The sequence below is a fragment of the Tetrao urogallus genome (genome assembly GCF_951394365.1).
Source record: "Tetrao urogallus genome assembly, chromosome: Z".
Classification (NCBI taxonomy): domain Eukaryota; kingdom Metazoa; phylum Chordata; class Aves; order Galliformes; family Phasianidae; genus Tetrao; species Tetrao urogallus.
Window position 1 is genome coordinate 66,267,134 of NC_136816.1, and position 18,565 is coordinate 66,285,698.

An 18,565-nucleotide genomic window follows, 5' to 3' on the forward strand; every position below is an offset into this window, starting at 1 on the left:
CAGAGTGTCTGCTAAAGGATTGCTGGCTGCTCCTGCAGGGTCCTTGCTCTATTATCTTACTGAGCTTTGACATCCTATCTGCTCGATGCTATTTTGTGCCACCTGGCAGTGACTTTTGCTCTTAGAAGATCACCCTCTGTTTTGAACAGCTTCTGGCCCTGGCTGTCTTGCTGGCTCCCCTTTGCTACCAGGAACTCAGAAAGGCTGCCCTACATCTTTGTAGGCTGCTGGGCATCTTGTGATCACACTGCTTCCTTTAGGGAGATCTTGCCCGAGTTTTCCTCACTGCATGCATTTCCCCTTTCTGAAGCTGAGCAAGAAGCCACTGGACTGTTCAAACACTGAGATGATGCAGGGTCAGGGATACAGAGCTCACTGCTGGGCAGCTCTCAGTGGAGACCAGAGCTCAGCTCCCCATATTCCTCCCAGGCTTCCCTGCAGGGTGCTCTCAAGGAGTCCCAGCCCTCGTGGACATGCGCCCTGTGTGGGGATTTCAGGATGCTCACAGCTCTGCCCTGCAGTGAACACGTCCCCTCAAATGTGGTTGAAAGGGGAAGCAATGCTGAGCTGTGGCAGCCTCCCATGGGCCATGCTACCACAGAAGAAACCTCCTGGGGCTCGTTGTACTGATGGGGACATCGAGGCAGTCTGTGAAGGGCCAGATGAAAGTCAGCCATATGGCAGCCGTGTGCTCAGCACTGGGACTGCCCACCCTGCCCTGTGAGCATTCCAGCCCACAGGGTGCTGGGATCGGGTGCCTCCTCTCTTCCCAGGATCCTGCAGCCACCCCAGGGAGCTGCTGCACTGTTACCAGTAGCAGGGACCCAGCCGTGGCCGCAGCCTCTGCCCCACAGATAAGTTGCATCCTGATGACCGCAGACCATGACTCCTTCCTGCGATAAGCACTGGCTGTGGAGGACACAGTCGCTCTTGGGTCAGTGCCTTTGTGCATGTCTCCCTGTCCAGGCTGACCCACCAGCAGGAGGCCTTCTCAGCCCATCCACCCCTCCCCACCCCCACAGGACTCTGCTGCTGCTTTCCTTCCTGCACAAACTCCAGACCCCAGGATGTTGGGCTGGGAATGAGCTTCAGCTCTCAGGATGCTGTGCATGGGGAATCCATTATAACTCTGCCCAGCCATGGCCATACAAGGGAGCAGCCCAGCAGAGGGCATCACAGCCATGGGGACATCCCAGTTCCCAGCACTGCTGGCCCCAACCTGCGTGAGGGAAGCTATCATCTACCCTCTCTTTGCTCTTATAGCTATGATGCTCTCTGCCCACGATGCACGTTGAGCACAAGGAAGCCACATGAGGAGCAGAAGTCCCAGCTCTTCCACAGCCCTACGGCTGAAGCACTACCAGCCACAGCTGAATCACTCGCACTGCCAGGATAAGGACTCCCCTGGGCTGCGTGCTGGCTAGGGGGGCATCCAGCTGCATCACCATCCTTGCGTATAAAGGTATTACTTTTCAGAAAGGGTGGTCAGGCACTGGAATGGACTGCCCAGGGAGGTGGTGGAGTCACCGACCCTGGAGGTGTTCAAGGAAAGGCTGGATGTTGTGTTGAGGGACATGGTTTAGTGGGAGCTATTGGGAATGGGTGAACGGTTGGACTGGATGATCTTTTAGGTCTTTTCCAACCTTGGTGATTCTATGATTCTATGATTCTGTAGGTAGGAGAAGGAAGGCATGCCAGCCTCGGGCAGTGACCTATCTCCTAGGGGAGAATCTATCTCACTCCGAAGGTCAGGTGCTGGCTGTCGCTGGAGACAGGACAAAGCACAGGTACCCCTCATTCCCTTCTTGAAAACAGGGTGAAATGACAAGGCTGCAAAACAAGGGAGCTCAATCAGCACCTTTTAATTAATATGCATCATAAATAAAGAAATAAATAAAGGCGAGACACCTCGTTCTAATAGGGAAATACAAATTAAATATGGTGCAACGTCCGCTAAGCGATGTACAAGCAGGAGGTAACCTTGCAAGACCAGGGCCCCTCGCCATGGGGAAGCCAGCCCAGGCAAGACACCATGAGCAGCATCCGCCTGGCCAAGGCACCAAATACTGGCACGGACTTTCACTAACACTGTCACCCACCCAGTGGCAGGTGAGGATCCCCACACCACCCCAAGAGCATGGCAAGGCAGGGACTGACTGACATTGCCTCTGCTGAGGAGCCCTGGACTCTCAGCAGCCCCTTGTGTTCACACGCAACACTTGTCCCCCAAACTCACACCACGGGGAGCATTTCCTATCCCCATCTCCCCCGCCGTTCCTGGTGGGAGCGTGGCCCCCAAACCCCGAAAGCATCCCATCCCTAGCCCTGTCAGGGACCCTGCCCTCACCCCCCTTCCCTCCCCTCCCACCTTCCCTCCACTGAGCACCCCAGGGCATCTGAGGCGACTTGCTCAGCACGGAAGGCACATCCCCACATCACCTATCTCTGCACAGGGTGGCACTACCTCACCTGGACCTACATCACACCGAACATCCACGTGCCTTCCTCACAACCCCACGCACCCTCGCTCTGCACACACACACACACCCCTTCCCTCCCAGGCCGAGGCCGGGCAGCATTGGCAGTGCACGGTGCTCCAACCCCGATAACACTGGGGTGCTGGAGGCTGCACGGCCACCCCTGGGAGGGGCCATTCTCCTGCACCCTGCAGTGTGAAACTGAGCCGGTACTTCTCTGGCAGGGATTGTTTCGATTCCTGCTACATACAAACCCACCACGTATTGGTGCTGGAGATGGCATGGGGTGGAGGGGACTCTAACGGTCCCTGGTGTGGCTGCATGCACGGCAATGCCTGGCAATACGAGGTACAGCTTGCAGAAGGCTCCATGGGCCAGTTTGGCCTTTGGCAGCTGCACAAGGAGGAGCAAGAAGGAACCACCTACGGTTACTGTATTCTGTAATGGCGAGAAAGGTAAGAAACTAGCAAGAAGCTGTGTTTGCTTCTCTGGGCATCCCCAGAGGAGCCTCAGCAGCCCATGATACTGTGCTTGGCCTCTTAGCCATGTCAATAGTCCTCGTCCTCCGGGTGGGTCACGTACATGATGGGCACGAGTCCCTTCTCGGAGCCGAGACTGCACTGCAGCCAGTCACCATCCACCTTGGAGATGACCTGCAGGATATCCCCTTTGTTGAAGCTCAGCTGTCCTTCCTCGGTGGCAATGTGATGGCAAAGAGCTTTCACCTCACTGTGTGCAAGAGGAATGGAGAAAGGGTGAGATCTTCACAGCATGCTCACCCCACTGGAGTCCAGGGACCACAGTGGGGTCAGAAATAACCCCCCGCCTCCCTCCCCTCTGCAGCAGCAGGCAGACCTATGACAACTTCCTCCCATTACAGCCCCAGTCACATGCCACCACTCACCAGGGAGGATTGGCACACAGTCCCCGGGCTGGCTGTGGTGCAGGCGACACTTCAGGAGGCTCTGGCTGCGTGGGTTCTGGCTCAGGGGCTGTTTCTCGCCACATGCTTGCTCCGACCTGGGCTACCAGCTGGAACACAGACTTGTCCAGGCTCAGCCAACCAGAGGGCAACCTGCAAGGATGAGACAGAAGCAGACTGTGGTGAAGAAGCCAGTGTCTCATGGTAACGTCATGCCTTAGGGATCTGGACACACAGCATACACTGCAGTCCCCAGGCTTTTTCCATTCCAGGAGATCCAGCAACCTCTGGACACACCAGGTGTTACATCTCTCTCTATTAACACACTACCTTTGATGTGTCACCACGGTGTAGCCCAGCAGTAGGCTATTTGCCTGACTCCCAGCCACACTGCTGCAGCTCCAGCTTAACCAGCCCCTCCAGTCCCAAGCCACGTGTATTCCTACCTGTTAGGTTGCCTGGGCTCTTTCTGCACCTTCCTGGACCCAAACAAGTGTCCCCACTTGATGGGCTGGCTGCCCTCTGATGCGCTGCCACTGCTCTCTTCTTGGGAGGCTGCCGCTGCTCCCACTTTTAGTTGAGTCCCCATCTCCTTCTCCTTGCTGCGCTTCAGCTCTGTAACCACTGAGTCTGGGGGGCTGCCCATCCAGAAGGCCCAGCTCCGCTCCTTAACCTCTTCACCACCTGGCACGTGCTGGGGCTTCTCCACTGGCTCTTCCACAGTTTCAGGGCTCGGCCTTCTGGCAGCCTTGGGCTTCTCCTCCAAGCTGCCCTCAGCAATGTGGCACGCTTCTGCTCCCTCCACTACCCCTTCACGCGGGGGTGGTGTCTCGTGGGACTCAGCTGAACCGGGCACGCCACTCAAAGCCTTCTTCTTCTCGTAACGGATGAACTTCGAGCCTTCAGTTGAGCCTTCAATGTAAATCTGAGAGCTCTGCATGAGCTGGTACCACCAGCCCGCCTGCTTGTCCTTCTTCCCTTCCCACATGCTCTCTCGCACCTTCCTTCGTTCTTCCTCTCTGTCCCCATCTCCGCAGGAGGCCCCCACTCCCTTGACCCTCTCACTTGCAGCTCGCTCAGGGCTGTGGCCTGGTGACATGCCGCCGTCTCTGCCACCCACTTTGCATGCTTCAGGGGCAGTGCTGCAGCCATCAGGATCCTCGCTGCTGCCCCGTGTCCTCATCAGCTGCAGGGTGGAGTGTGCGGAAAGCAGCAGGTCCTGCTTCACGCGCAGCAGCTCCTTTTGCTGCTGCTGCTCTTTGCCCATCTGCATCAGGTGGTGCTCAAAAAGGAGGTCCAGGTTGAAGGGCAGCAGTGAGAGAGGCTGCAGCAGGAGCAGGAGCTCCTCAAAAAGAGGCTGGCACACATTATGAGACAGGCATAAGAAGCCTACTGGTTGATAGTGCGCCAGGATGATATCTGTGGGGCAAGAGACACTGATTAGATGAGAGGCCCTTGAGACTTTGCCAAGCCACCAAGACGCTACCGAGCGAAAGAGCTGAGTGCTGGTTTCTGATCTCATCCATGCCTGCAGTGTGAGACTCGGTACTGGGTCAGGGAGCAAACCGGTTAAGATCCTGCTTCCTGCAGCCGGTGTCTGCCTGCCAGGTGACACACTGGAACAATCATGCTAAGATAGGGTGCAAACAAAAAGCACCAAAGAGAGTCGGCACACTAAGATTGCCTTCTCCCACCTCCTGGATATGAAAGAGAAATTGAAGATGTGGGCCAGTACCAGTGTCCTATATGACACCGGTATATGACAGAGGTGCTTGGGACAGCAGAATGCAGCCCTTCCAGGGGTCTAGCAGTGCTCAGCTGTGGATCCTAACAGAAAATGGACTGGTATTTATATTTGCAGCTATCACCCTACACTTCTTTTAGCTGCTTCCACACTGCTGTGCCACTAGCTTTATTGTCAACCATCATTCCCAGAGACAGTTTGGCACAGGATTTGTGTGCAGCAAGAAACATTTGTTTGCAGAAAGACGACAAGTGTGCACTGCAGTCAAGATTTGTAGCTTATCTGCACACCTAGCCTTCAGCAACCTAGTAGCCCTACCTCACACTTCAGCTTTTAATGTGGCTTGCACCAGACTAACCCAGATTTGCAAGGGCAGTATTCCACTCCAGAAAATCAGAGCACTTTCTCTTGTTACACTGCTCAGTACAAAAAGTACTGATCCAAAGAGAAGCACTAACTACACACAGATCTGAACAACGTCTGCTGTCAGCCCCCAAACCTGACAGAAAATACTGGACTGCAGTTAATGCCTGGGCTGAGCATGCACTGAGCCAGAAGCACTCTCAGGTAATTCAGCATGTCAAGGGTTTCTGCCTCCCTGTGCATTTAGCACTTACGCTGCTTCTAGGCTTCAGGCAGGTGGGTTATCTACACACTTCAGAAACACTTCTGGTTGGAAAAAAAAACAACAAAACCCAAAATGAAAACATCTCCCAGACAACGGATACATCAAGGAAAAACTGCTTTTTGTTTGACAGAAGGTTTTCCTTTCTATTTCCCATGCTTGAAGGGTTTCAGGTAAGTGCTTGCAGCTCCATCCCTCCTCAGTGCTCTCAGGCACTGGGTAGGGGACAGGCACTTGGTAGGTCTAGACTGATCTTGAGAGTAGAGTGAGTGATCTGTATTGTAGGTGATAGCCCTGTGTACGAGCTGCATCAGGGAAGGACACAGTTACCAGATTCTCCACAGCTCAGGTGGAGGAAGCTGCATGGAGCTTTGGCATCCACCTTCCTCCCTTTAGCTATGCAGCCCTCCAGCAATACCAAGACTGCATACAGTATAATCCTTCAGTTCAGATCAAGAGGAAGCAGCACGGGCTGAGAAACCAGCAGGAGACAAACACGACACAGAGCTTAGATCTCTGCTGCATGATGTGCAGAATTTAGTCCTTCCTGCAGCGCACAGCCTCTTACCTTCATGGTTATAGAGGTGGTTGAACCAGAACTCCAGTGACCGGATACTGTAGGAATAACACACAGTCAGGTAGGAAGAAAAAAAAGCATAACTCAACTCATCCCCTTCATCCTTGCTGTTCTAGAAGCGTGGCTGGAAAATGGCATTTACACAGCATAGCCTGGGAACATTAAGATCTACAGAAATGACTCACTTCCATCAGTGCACACTGACCACCCAGCCTGTCAACATCCTATCTGCTCTGCAATGAGACTCTGTGCAACTGTAATACCTATCAGCCAGGCTTCCAGCAAATTTCCACACCACTTTGCTTCTGTGCCTTTGGCAGAGTTAAGTTTTACGAGAAATGTTCATATGGAAGGGACAAACCAATACAAATACAAGATCATTGCATCAAGCCTGAACCAAAATATGCTGGTGACCTGCACCAAGAGAGCTGGGCAAGCCTGGGTGGGGTCAGCAGGGCAAAGCTTACTCTTAGGGTCCTGCCAACGTTTGGAGATGTTAGGGACTCTGCTGCCAGTGTCAAAGGTCTTTCTTATCACTGCAGACAAGCGAGGAAATACTATCCTGACAGGGCTTACCATGTCATAGGCACAGAGACAGAACTCCACTGACTTTTTGTGTTTAAAACTGACTGTTATATTACACTTCTCATCCAGCCTAGAAGGATCAGACTTGAGTCCTGTACCAGGGCTTTCAGAGAGTCATGCACTGGGATTCACTGCAACCCCAGGAAGCAGCGACACAACAGGGATTTTCAGGATCAATTTATGCATACGTTATGTTTATCCTTATGTGAAGCCTGACAGACTCTTTGCACCTAACCTTCTAGGGCCAGAACAAACTGACAACGTTATTCAGTGGGCTGCAGCCAGCCTTGGCCTACTTAGGATAAGTTTTAATCTCTTCGGAGCTCCCGGAGGCTCACAGCTTCTAACTTCTCTAATCTACCTTGGAGAGCTGCTTCCCAGGTTTCCTAAATCTTTTAATTGGCAACTCTGCCTGCTTGCAGACACAGAGCAGCACCTGCTGCCAGCCCTGGTCAGTGCCATGCAGTCAGCCCAGAAATAAGCTTACTTGAGGAGGCCGAAGATGAACGCATTGAACCGCATGGTGTGGTTGGTGAGCTCTGTGTACTGGCTGATCTTGCTATAGAGGCTGTGCAGCAACTTGGTAGAGGGGCCTATGGTAAAAAAGTGAAACATTAGGATTTGTTGTGCTCAACAAAGCCAAAATAGCATCATGAGGTGCAGCACTCAGGCCAAGACTGACAGCCCTCCACCAGTCATCAGGATAAGTTCACTCCATTCCAACATCCCAACTCTGCACAGGAGAAAATCCAAGGTGCAGACCGACACCTGAGAGCACACCTGAGAGCAACAAGGAGTGTGTGCACATTTTCTTACACATTGGTTAGCTCTGCCTTATACCTGTAGCTGTGCAGGGCTAAAGATGAAGGTACAGAAACAACCTGGAAACTCAACCTCCTTTCCTCAGAAAGGAAATTCCTTTTTGTTTTGTCTGTTGCTTTTTTTTTTTTTACCTAGTTGGGTGGATGCTTCCACCACGCTCCAGGGTATGTTCCTCCTCTGGCCAATGATCATGTCCAGGACGTAGGCCTTGAGCCCATCACTCAGGATGTCCCGGACAGCTGGGCACAGGTATTTCAGTATGAGATGCCCCACGTTGGGGCTCACAGAACTGTTCCCAAGTTTAGCCTAAGGAAGAAGAGACAATGTGGAGAGGGTTGGTAATTGCTCTGCATGGTAAAACATATGCAAACAGTCCACACACCCACCTGCCTATTACAGACACCCAGGAGGCAATATCCAGGCCACGAAGAAGTTCAGCAGCTCCTTGAACAGGAACTTTCCCTTCACCCCTGCTGCCTCAGGCACCAGTTCTGGTTTACTCTCTGCAAGGTCTACCCCAGGCTGAGATGAGGCAACAGCTTGGGAAAAGAATATCTCACTTGAAAAGAGGATGTTCCTGTTAGATGGGATGCCTAGTTCTCCCCACGGGTCTAACAAGGCTACAGCTGGAGGAAGGAAAGACATGGGGATTTTTCTGCTGCCACAGAAGATTTTCATGTTGCTATTTTAGAAGTAGGAAGTAGCAAACTTCCAGCACTGAGGGGTTAAGGAACACTTAACAGTGACAAGCTGAGCTATAATTCCCGAGGATTACTATAAATAAACAGAGCGAGGGCAAAAGAGCTTGACAGAGCCCAAGATGAGGTGAAGAAGCATCTAAAAGCCAAGCCTCAGCAGAATGGGGATATATTCTGCTGCATGCAATCCTTTAGCTGCCAAAGGTCAAGCCAAAGACGTCAGCCCTGGACCCTGCACATACTGGTAGTCCCAGGCAGTTTGTTCAGGGCACAGATTTTACCAGCTGAGCTGGAATTACACTGCCCAGTTGGCATGGGTCCACAAAGGTCCTGAACTCAAACTGAACTTCTTCGTCAGGAATAATCCTGCCAGATCCACTGAGCATCAGAGCATCAGGGATGCGTGCTGCCTTTTGACAGGTGAATGCTCAGCCTTTGGCACACTGATGGAAAACTCAGATCAAAACCACAGCAGGTAAAGTAATGGGTGAATATTGCCACTATTCCCCAAAACAACACAGCAAGTACAGGAAAAACACCGTGAAGTTTTCAAAAACTGGAAATATAACCAGCTCCAGTTACACTTCACAGCAATCTCTGCATCAGCAACGTTGTAATGAGGGGCAAACTACCCTAGGCTCTGTCATTAGACTGAATGAGCTTGGAACCTGTTCTAGTGAGGTTTCTCCTTGGGGATGGCACTCCTGGGCAGCTGTCATCTCCAAACAGTCACACTGCTGCCCCAGAGTCCCTGCAACTGAAGGAGACTATTCAGCTTTGAGAGGAGGCAGCACAAACAATGACGAGTATCACAGGACAGAAAACATTTTTGGGACAAACAAGCATTCTGCCCATGTTATTCCAGAAATGGGAGGTGAGAGAGACACAAACAAAGACAGTCCCATGGGCATCCTAGATACACTCTGATGTTAGTGGGTTTGTGGTAATGGCCTTAGGTAAAGATCATCTGCCCTAGATGAGCAAATGACTGATGCATTTTTTTATTATTATGAAGCCCTGTCATACATCAAGGGACTGGAGACACTGCGTTATGCTCTGCTACACATGTCAGAACAGAATCAGAGGATGGATGGAGTAGGGAGACATAACTCTCCACTGTATGAGAAGAAAGAGCTGGGGTACTTCATCATACCATAAGTCCAGATAGCTTGGTATTCTCTCTCCTTAAGGACCGTAAGTAAGTACATAAGTGTCCTGATTTCAGCTGTGACAGAGTTTTGGGTTTTTTTTTCTTCTAAGCATCTGGTATGATACTGTATTTTGGCTTTGGGAGAAAATCAGTGTTGATAACACACTGATGTTCTGGTTGTTGCTGAGCAGTGCTGCACAGAGCTAAGGATGTTTCAGCTTCTTGTACAGTCCTGCCAGCAGAGGGGCTGAGGAGGGAGCTGTTAGGGAACAGAACCAGGACAGCTGACCCAAACTGACTAAAGGGATATTTCATACTACATGACATCATGCAAATAAATTTCAAAACTGAAGGGGATTGACAGCTGTTGTTCAGGAACCAGGTAGGCACTGGTCAGGAGGTGACCAAAGCAGTTGCATTGTGCATCACCTGTTTTGTAAATGTATACATAATTTCAATTAATGTTATTACTTTCCATTTCTCTTCCTTTTCTGCCTTGGTAAACAGCAGTGGTTATATTTTATCTCAACCCATAAGTTCTACTTTGTGGGTTTTTTTCATTTTTTTCCCCCCAGTTCTCTCTCATCCCAATGGGAGAGGGGAGTGAGTGAACAACTGTGTGGTACTTAGCTGCCTGCTGGGTTGAACCACAACAAGAGACACTCTCAGAAGAGTAATGCTAATGCTCTCCTTGCCTACAGCTAATTATAACTCAGGAACTACCTAAGGCAGACATGATTCCTATGTGTTTAGTAGACATCAGCAAATTTCCCTTCCCTTCATTTTTCCAATCTTTCCTTAAACACGTGTAGCATTAGCATCCTTGACATCACGGAGCAAGAACTGTTGCACATTTACTGTCTGCTGCATGATGCACCACCAACTGCTTTTGTTTTGTTGCTCCTACTAGCTTTATCTGATACGCCTTAATGTTTGAACTGCAAGAGAATGGAGAAACAGTCTTTTTCCATCCTCTCCCTATCACTTATGATGGTAAAAAAGCATAAGAAAAACAAGACTTACCTTCACACCTGGATCCCTGCTGGTTCCAAAGTGAGCCACAATCAGGTCAACAGCAGTGTTGATTGCCTTCACCAGACCTAGAGGGAAATGCAGAGTCAGAGCTGCTTCTAGGACAGACCCAGACCAAACACTTGACAAAGAAATCGGGCATTAGATACAGCATTTCCAGGCCATGTCAGCACAGGTTCCTCCTCTGCCAAAAACATGCAGAACCTCTCCTGAATCCTCAGCAAATATATCTGTGCTGGTTCCAACACTCATGTATCAGCCTGACAGTTCAACAATCTTCAGAAGAAGCTGAAGGACAAGACACCCTGTCGATATTCCCACAGTACGTGGAAACATCACCTCCACACACCACCTCTTGAGGGACCAGGGACAGGCTCTGAGGCAAAGACAGGGCAGAAACAACATATTTAGCAGCTATGTAATGATCACTAACAAGGCAGTAGTGGATAATCTGACATCTGCATCAGCATGATGCAAGAATAGTAGTGGGACAGGGGAGAAGCTGCCATGTAGCAGTCACCAACACATAACTGATAAAGGCATAGGAACCTTTCTGCACATCCCTCGTCTCTGACAAGACACAGAAGCAGCTGTCAGCAGTCATCACAGTGACATCTTGGCCTGCTTTGACATCCTTTTGCCCACCCTGTTATATATATTCACCATACAGACCCAAAAGACTTAAATGACTAAAACTCAGGCTAGCCCCTCTGCAACACCACACAGATCCACAGTTTATGCTTGTATACTGAAATGGGATGGCAGCATGCTGTGCCATAGGTTTATGCTCCTCTGCCAGCCTGCTCTCTTTACTTTCTTGTGGTTTCTTCTCGTCATACTTCCTGGCACATGTAGATGGTAGACATTTTTAGCATATAGTGTGGTGCAAGGAAAATGAACATGTGCTGGCTGTTCAGAGGAACATCTAGTTATGATTCTACAGCAGAAGAGGGCAGGAAAGAAATCATTATGCCTACAGAGACAGAGAGAAGCATTGTTCACCTTATGCTGTGCTACATTCCATTCTCCAATGCCCAAAGAGACACATGGACTCACCCTTCTTCTGCAGCAAGTCAATAGAGATAGACTCTGTGTTGCCATCTGGGGAGAGACAGAACTCAGCAGGGGGTTTCTCAGCTAGTGAGAAGTAGTCAGGGAAGAAGTCAGTGTAGGTAAGTTGGAGTTGCCTCATAGACTGTCCTGCATGGTCAAAACAGGGGGGAAAAAGAGTTAAATTCAAGCCCTTATACCAAAGCCTCTCCCATATAGTTTGCTTTTCCTAGAAGCAAGCTGCACCAGGAGTCTTCCCACCTGTCTGACCAAGACCAGACCAGCAAGGCTACTGGTTTGCTACTCCCCCCAGAAACAGTATGCATGTTCAGCCCCACAGCTGAACTCCATAACTGACCCAGCATGTAGCTCCAGCTTGGCTGGGAATCTGCAGGCACTGGAAGATGCTGAGGGACGTGCTGAAGAAAATCTCAGTGTACCATGCTCAGGGCTGCAGTGAGGTATCTGCAGCAGGAATGTAAGCTGATCAGAAGGAGCACACAGAGAATCCCTACGTGGGACACAGGCATTCACAGGCAATAAACATCATGCCTTCTGCTTAACCCCTGGGAGGGACTCTGTTTTCAAGGGGAGACTTCTATGAGTGCTCTTTCATAATGCTTTATTTTCCTACAGACTGCTTCCTCAGGTCCACGTCAGGCATTCTCCCACAAAAGAGGGGTGGAGAAGCTGCTTGGGTTGGCAGAGGGAGGTGAAGAGCTTTGGAGCTGACCATGAGAATACTCTCTCTCTCACATACCCTACTGCTTCTCCTGAGGACTCTCAAAGCTTCAACCAAAAGCAGCTCACTCCCCTCTGTCCTTCTTGCACTGTTTTTGGAGAACAGGGAAGACCTTAATGGCAAAGCATGGACAAGCTGCCCCATGAGAGCTACAGCCCAGTATCTAGCATGCTGATGTGGCTGGTGCAGATGAGCAGACACTGCAGCGCAAAGACACAAGATCTTCAAGGGCCACCAAATGGATTGTGAGACATGAACTATAAGCTGGAAACAGCCCTGGAGCACTTGCTGAAGTTTGAGCTGTCCCTTCAGTCCAGCCCAGAGCCAGACCTAACTGCTCTCAGCTCATGGAGAAGAAGAGAGGCTCCAGGATTTGTACCCACCAGTAAGCAATTTTCACCTTCCTCTTGTACACTACTGCCCTACTGCCAGTAGAAGCATCGACGCTACTTCTCACAGCATGCAGACTGGTGATGAGGTCTGGCATAGCTGGAACACAGAACCTGAGCCCTGAGGTCACCCCCAGACCCAATAGCAGAAGCGCGGTGCGCACCGTTCAGCTTGCAGTGGAAATGGCTGGTGTTGAGAGTGCCGGGAAACTCAAAGATGGGATTCCCTCGGTTCAGCCGGGGCTCTTGCTGCCTCCTGTCTAGGCTGCTGGCTAAGCTGGGCAGCCCTGAAACACGGTCCAGGCCCAGGGGATTCCTCCGCCTGTACTCTCGCCACTTCAGTGCTTGAGGGGAGAGGTGGTTCGCTACAATGCCGCAGGCAGCGTGCACCAGGTGGAAGGACATGAGCAGACAGGAGGACGTGGAGGGCAAACAGAGAGAGAAGGACAAGAAGGAAGAAAAACAGAGAGACAGCAAGTTAGTTGAAGTCCAGTGGCATTTCAGGACATTAGCACATATATACAGAGGAAGGTGGTGGCCATAGCCAGGCACAGTAGGGCAGGAGCCTGAGTAACCCGGTGGCTGTAGGCACAGGGAGGGCAGATTCAGGGTGCCAGCACCTGGCATGGGGAATGTGAGGATCAGTGACCCCCTCTGGAAACACTGTGTAGGAGGCAGGACTGAAGGAACACACTATCAGCACACAGGCAGAGTGATGACGGGAGCTATTGGGTGCCACAGCACTCAGACTCAATTTTGGCCCAGGTTGTGGCTGTAGGAAGGACACTGTTATGGTGAGCATCCATCATCAAGGAACTGGAGATGTTCTCCACCAGCACACACCAGTGGATGGGTACCTACCATTGAGGGGCCGTCCTCCCATGCTGCTCAGCGGACCAGAGCTGCTGGTCTCACTGCCATGCCTCCAGCGAGGATCCGCCTGGGCTCCCACTCGGCTCACCGGCACGCTACTCAGAGAAAGGGGCAGCAGGGACCTGCCGTGGAGTCGGTACTCAGAGAACGGTGGGCTTGGCTCCAGAGGTGCCTCTTTCTTGGGAACAGGCCTGGGGTTCTCATTTTGCCTCAGGGCATCAACTTTGGTGACTTGAGTGGGCTGCATGGCACTGACAGCAGGGGAAGACCTGGTGGGAAGCAGGCTGGCAGAGATGGGGCAGGACCTGCTCCTGGGAGGCTGGCTTTCTCCAGCTCGCTCAGTGGTGGGTGAGGAAGAGGAGTCCATGCTCTGAAAGAAAGGCACGTTGCATCGCACAGGAGAGTAACTGCCCAGAGGGGATGGCCGGGTTGTCTCTGGGGCGGTCTTCTTGATGCAGCCATCATTAAGAGAGGCAGCTCCATCTGCTGAACGCTGGGTCAGGAGCATGCCATGGGCTTGGCCCCCAGCCACTGCCGACTGCTCTGCCAGGGCGACAGAGTTCTGGGAACTGGAGATCTGCTGGCTTGCAGGTCGGTTGCTGGATAAGCTGTAAAGTTGGGAAAGACTGGAGGCAAAATGGCTGTGCAGAGCACGGGCCTTGGGTGGCTTGCTGAAATGGTGCTGGAAAACGAAAGGCTGGATGGGCAGTGTTGTGGGACGCTGGTCCTTGCTGTAGCGTACCACAGGCTTGCTGTCCGTGCCTCCACCTTTAGGGAGAAAAAAGGGGACAGTATGTGAGGGCAGGCAAAGTGACAGTCATCTTGAATATGGTGGATCATTGGAAAAAGAGAATGTGCTCTCAGCTACTGGAGGAAGAGGATGAGCTAAAGACCAGTGCCAAAAAACGAGTGGTTCAAGTCTGAACCAGTTACACACATCATGAACTGGCAGGGTGAGGACACGCACCTTCAAATGAAGTTTCCAGCTGTTGACAGCTGTCTTGAAGAGTAAAGCACTGTACTGAGGGTTTCTCTCTCCTGGTCCAGCTTCCCACCCTTTCCACATTCCTTCATCCCAGACAGCAAAAGCCATGGCCTCAGGCACCTGCCTCTGCTCAGACAATGCCCAAAGACAGAGCCTAATGCACTGCAGTACCACAGAATTTTATATATTAAAGGACTGCTTCCTCTCACAAGTGCTGGGAACTCACCCAACCTGCCACAGGTATTATGAGCACCACAGGTGTTAATCCAAGCATTCCCCACTCTCCGTGGGGTGTGCTTGCCCTCCTTCCCTATAGCTAGCATTTAGCAAGGCTTGCTTTCTCTCTGGTTCCTTATCAGACCATCCAGGTTTGCATGCTGCTTTGAGCTGGAGGTGAGGCAGCTCTTCTCCAACTGCTGGCAGGCATTCTCAGCACAGCTCTAATTACAGCCACGCTGTTTTGGTGCACAGGAAAGTAGTGCAGACAGGGATATAGGATATACTGCTCTGAGAGCTTCTGCTTGCCTGTTCCTCCCACTCTGTAAGTAGCTCCTGCTCCATCCAAGCATTCTCTGCAACTCAGCTGCTCCCATGGCTGCCTTCTCTCAGCAGAGATTTGCCTTCCCTGCCATCCTGCCCTAAGTGCAAGCTAAACGCTCAAAAAAACCAATCCAGGATAATGACAAAAAAAAAAAAATCTTGCTCCAATGGTCAAAATCTCTTTCATACCTGCACTCAAGCGCTCTTTCAGTCCCCTGCTAGAAATTTGCAGTGCATCAAATGGCACATCCTTGGCATATCAGAGGCTATTTAATGCAGCAGCCTGGTCAGAGAGCCATTTTGGACTGGCTTTTACTTGTGAAACAAATACAATAACTGTCTAGAGCAGAGAGAGAGGACTCCTGCCATGCTGGAGAAATGGCCATACCTTAACCACTTATGGAACTGTTACACAGCTTTCTCACCAGGACACGTAACGTCAAGATCAACGTGAAAAGCAATCAGGTACTACAGGCTTTCCACAGAAGGTGCAGGGAAAACTACCCTGGCAACAGAGGTCATGTGCCCTTCCAGAAGAACCTCTGCTGCATTCTACATACTGTGAGATACAGCCAGAACATTCCAGGCAAAGACACACAGATTCTCTAATCCCTTTAGGGCTCATACGGTAAGTGCTGGCAGAGACTGAGCCACACATCAAGAAGAGATGATTGACTGTGCCACTTCCCTCCCCAGCTCTATGTCAAATAAATTCAAAAAAGAAAGACTGAAAAAGTACTCAATGGTTTCTCTTTGCTTTGTCTGCTTGGAACTTGGCTCTGCCAAGTATCAGTGAACCTCTGTCTTGGGAGCTAAAGGGAGATCATGGACTGAGGAAATACCAGGCCCTAGAAAGAGGTCAGAATGAGATAAACCTCCAAGCTGCACATTCTCTAAGTGCTAATGTAATTTCCTCCCTTACATGCTATTACAGGTTTGCATAAAACCTTAATTTTCTAAAGAAATAGAAGGACAAGCTACATGCACTGATCTAGGTCTGAAATAAGCACATCAGAACTTTGTCCCAGAGACTAGAAGGCTTGGAAACAAACTGCACAGGCTCTGGTCTCCCACTACCAAGCAGGTTCCTCTACTGCTTCCCTCTAGTCCCAGACAGTAGTCTTTTTTTTTTTTTTTTTTACTTCTCCGTTCTGCCTAGTTTGGCTCCTTACCGTCTGCTCGAGCTCTAACATCTCTCTGTCCATGGCCACTGGTAGAACTACCTGAGAAGTTGGCATCTGCCTCCATCAGCAGGGTGAGAGAGGCTTGCTCACCTGCCCCATGCCCACTGGGGACGGTCTCATTGGGTCCCGAGTCTTTGGTGGAACACACAGCCTGTCTGTCCCCAAAAGGGTGATTCAAACAGAAGCCCTCGCAGCTTCGGTTCAGGCCATGGACGAAGGGCATGGGTGGGAGACTCTGGCTGCGGTGAGCTCTTTCTTCAAGGAAGGTTGGGCAGTCCCGCTGTGCCTCAGGGATAGGGGAGAACTCCAAGGAGGAATCTCCACTGCACCGGAGTGGTGGCGAGGTGCTGTTCTTTTTCCTGCCTTTAGCAAGTTCAGCAAAAGATGTCACTCGCTTTGGTGGGGAGCTCTGAATGGGTATTGCTGGGCTTTCACTCAGCTTAACTGGACAGCTCACCATACGCTCCAAAGACCCCAGCCTGTTGCCAGGACTCCGGTCCAGGTTCTGATCATAGCTTCTGGAGCGCTGCCGGCTTGTGTTGAGGTTAGGTGGCGACACGTTCACATAGACCTGACCCTCAATCATGTTCTCTGTGGTTTCTCCCTTTGTCTCCTCTTCACTGCACTCCACACTGCCTTCTTCTTCTCTTGGGTCAGGCCTTCTAAAAAGATAGTATTCAGTGGGCTGAGCTGGGCTACCTTTGGTCTGGTCTTCTGAGCAACTAGTTATGGAAGATCCCGCAGGGCTGGGAGATGACTGGGAAGACAAGTCACACGTGACTAGCTTATAATAATTCTGAGTAGCCACAACAAGCCGTGCTTGGCTCTGGAAGCAGGCAGTGAGGTCTGAGCTCTCCGAAGTGCAAGGCTCACAGTGGAGGTGGTAGGAGTTGCAGTTAGCATCAAGAACAGGTGAGGAAGAACGGTGACACTCACATGTCTTCCCTGAACTCTCTGGTTGATGCGACTCACAAGACATCTTGGATTCTGTGGGTGATGAATGCAAATCCAAGTAAAAAGCTCCTGTGTCTGAGTGGCTGCAGAAGGAAGAGTCACAGGACAGGTTGGCTGAATTCAGGTTAGATCGAGAATGGCCATTCATTTTATTGTAGAGAGCACTGAAGTTGACCAGCACTCCATCAGAGCTGTTGCAAGAAGAGTCACTGATGTAGCCCATCTGCTGATCAATCACTTCAGACTGACTTGATGAACTGTAGCAGCGACAGTGTTGGAGCTCTGAGCTGGAACAGCTGCACGTCCGGCTATGCAGGGCATCATGATTCCTCAATGATTCACCTGCATTTTGATTCCACTCCTGGTCACCACCATCGAAGGAGAAGCTGGAGGAGCTGCCACGATTGCAGCTGCATTCATCCAGCTCCATGCGTTCTGTGGCCTGGTGGCACCGGTTTGCATTGTTCCTCTTCTGAATGTCATCACTGCTGATTTTGTCCTCTTGCCCATCTACCACACCGGATCGGCTTGCCATGTTCCAGGATTTCACAATGTGGTTGGAGTCGTGGAGGTGGAACGGGGGCAATGCCAGCTCATGCAGATGAAAGGGAGGTTTGCCACCCACAAGGGAGTTGTGAAGGTGGAAAGACTTTTGACCCAAGTCATCCCCAAAGATGCCGAGATCTTCACCCTCGGTCAGTAAGAAAGGGTTGTGTCGCTTACTGGCACTAGGGACAACCAAGTCCCTTACTTTGCCTTCTTTGTTGTCTGAGGCCTCTGCTGAGGATTCGGAGGCCTGGAGAAAGCTGCTGTACACCAAGGAGTCGGTCTGTGAAAGGTCTCTTTCTGGAAGGGTAGAGGTGCGTGTAATGCCAACATCTGGCTGACAGAAGGGGTTGGTCCTTTTGTTCATGGAGCAGCACTGTCTATCAGGGACCTGGCAATGCACAAGAGGAATGTGATGGACAATCAGCGTCTCGCCAGTCAGCTTTGGTGGACTATCCATGGTGAGGAATGCTCTTCAGGATATCAGTTAAACTGTTGCTACCCATGGACCAGTGCGGCTGCACATGAGAGACAGGTAGGACACTTCTCATGAGGGAATTCAGATACCTAGAGAGAGACAGAAATGCAAAGAAAGTCACTTTTCAATTAAGGCAGTGAGTATCTGAAGCCTCCCTTGTTTGATCAAAGACCTGATAATCTCAGTGGTGTT

The 18,565-nt window shown here is 50.9% G+C and overlaps 1 protein-coding gene across 1 annotated transcript; it reads right to left on the reverse strand.

Moving 5' to 3' along the window:
• Window positions 1-3,025: 3,025 nt before the first annotated feature.
• On the reverse strand, window positions 3,026-18,355 carry RUSC2 (RUN and SH3 domain containing 2; the record flags this gene model as incomplete). Its single annotated transcript, XM_079548429.1, has 11 exons — window positions 3,026-3,206; window positions 3,382-3,552; window positions 3,846-4,818; window positions 6,337-6,383; window positions 7,418-7,523; window positions 7,884-8,058; window positions 10,624-10,700; window positions 11,689-11,832; window positions 12,978-13,178; window positions 13,675-14,454; window positions 16,384-18,355. 11 exons carry the CDS (start codon window positions 18,353-18,355, stop codon window positions 3,026-3,028), a joined length of 4,827 nt encoding a protein of 1,608 aa, XP_079404555.1.
• Between the last annotated feature and the right edge of the window lie 210 nt (window positions 18,356-18,565).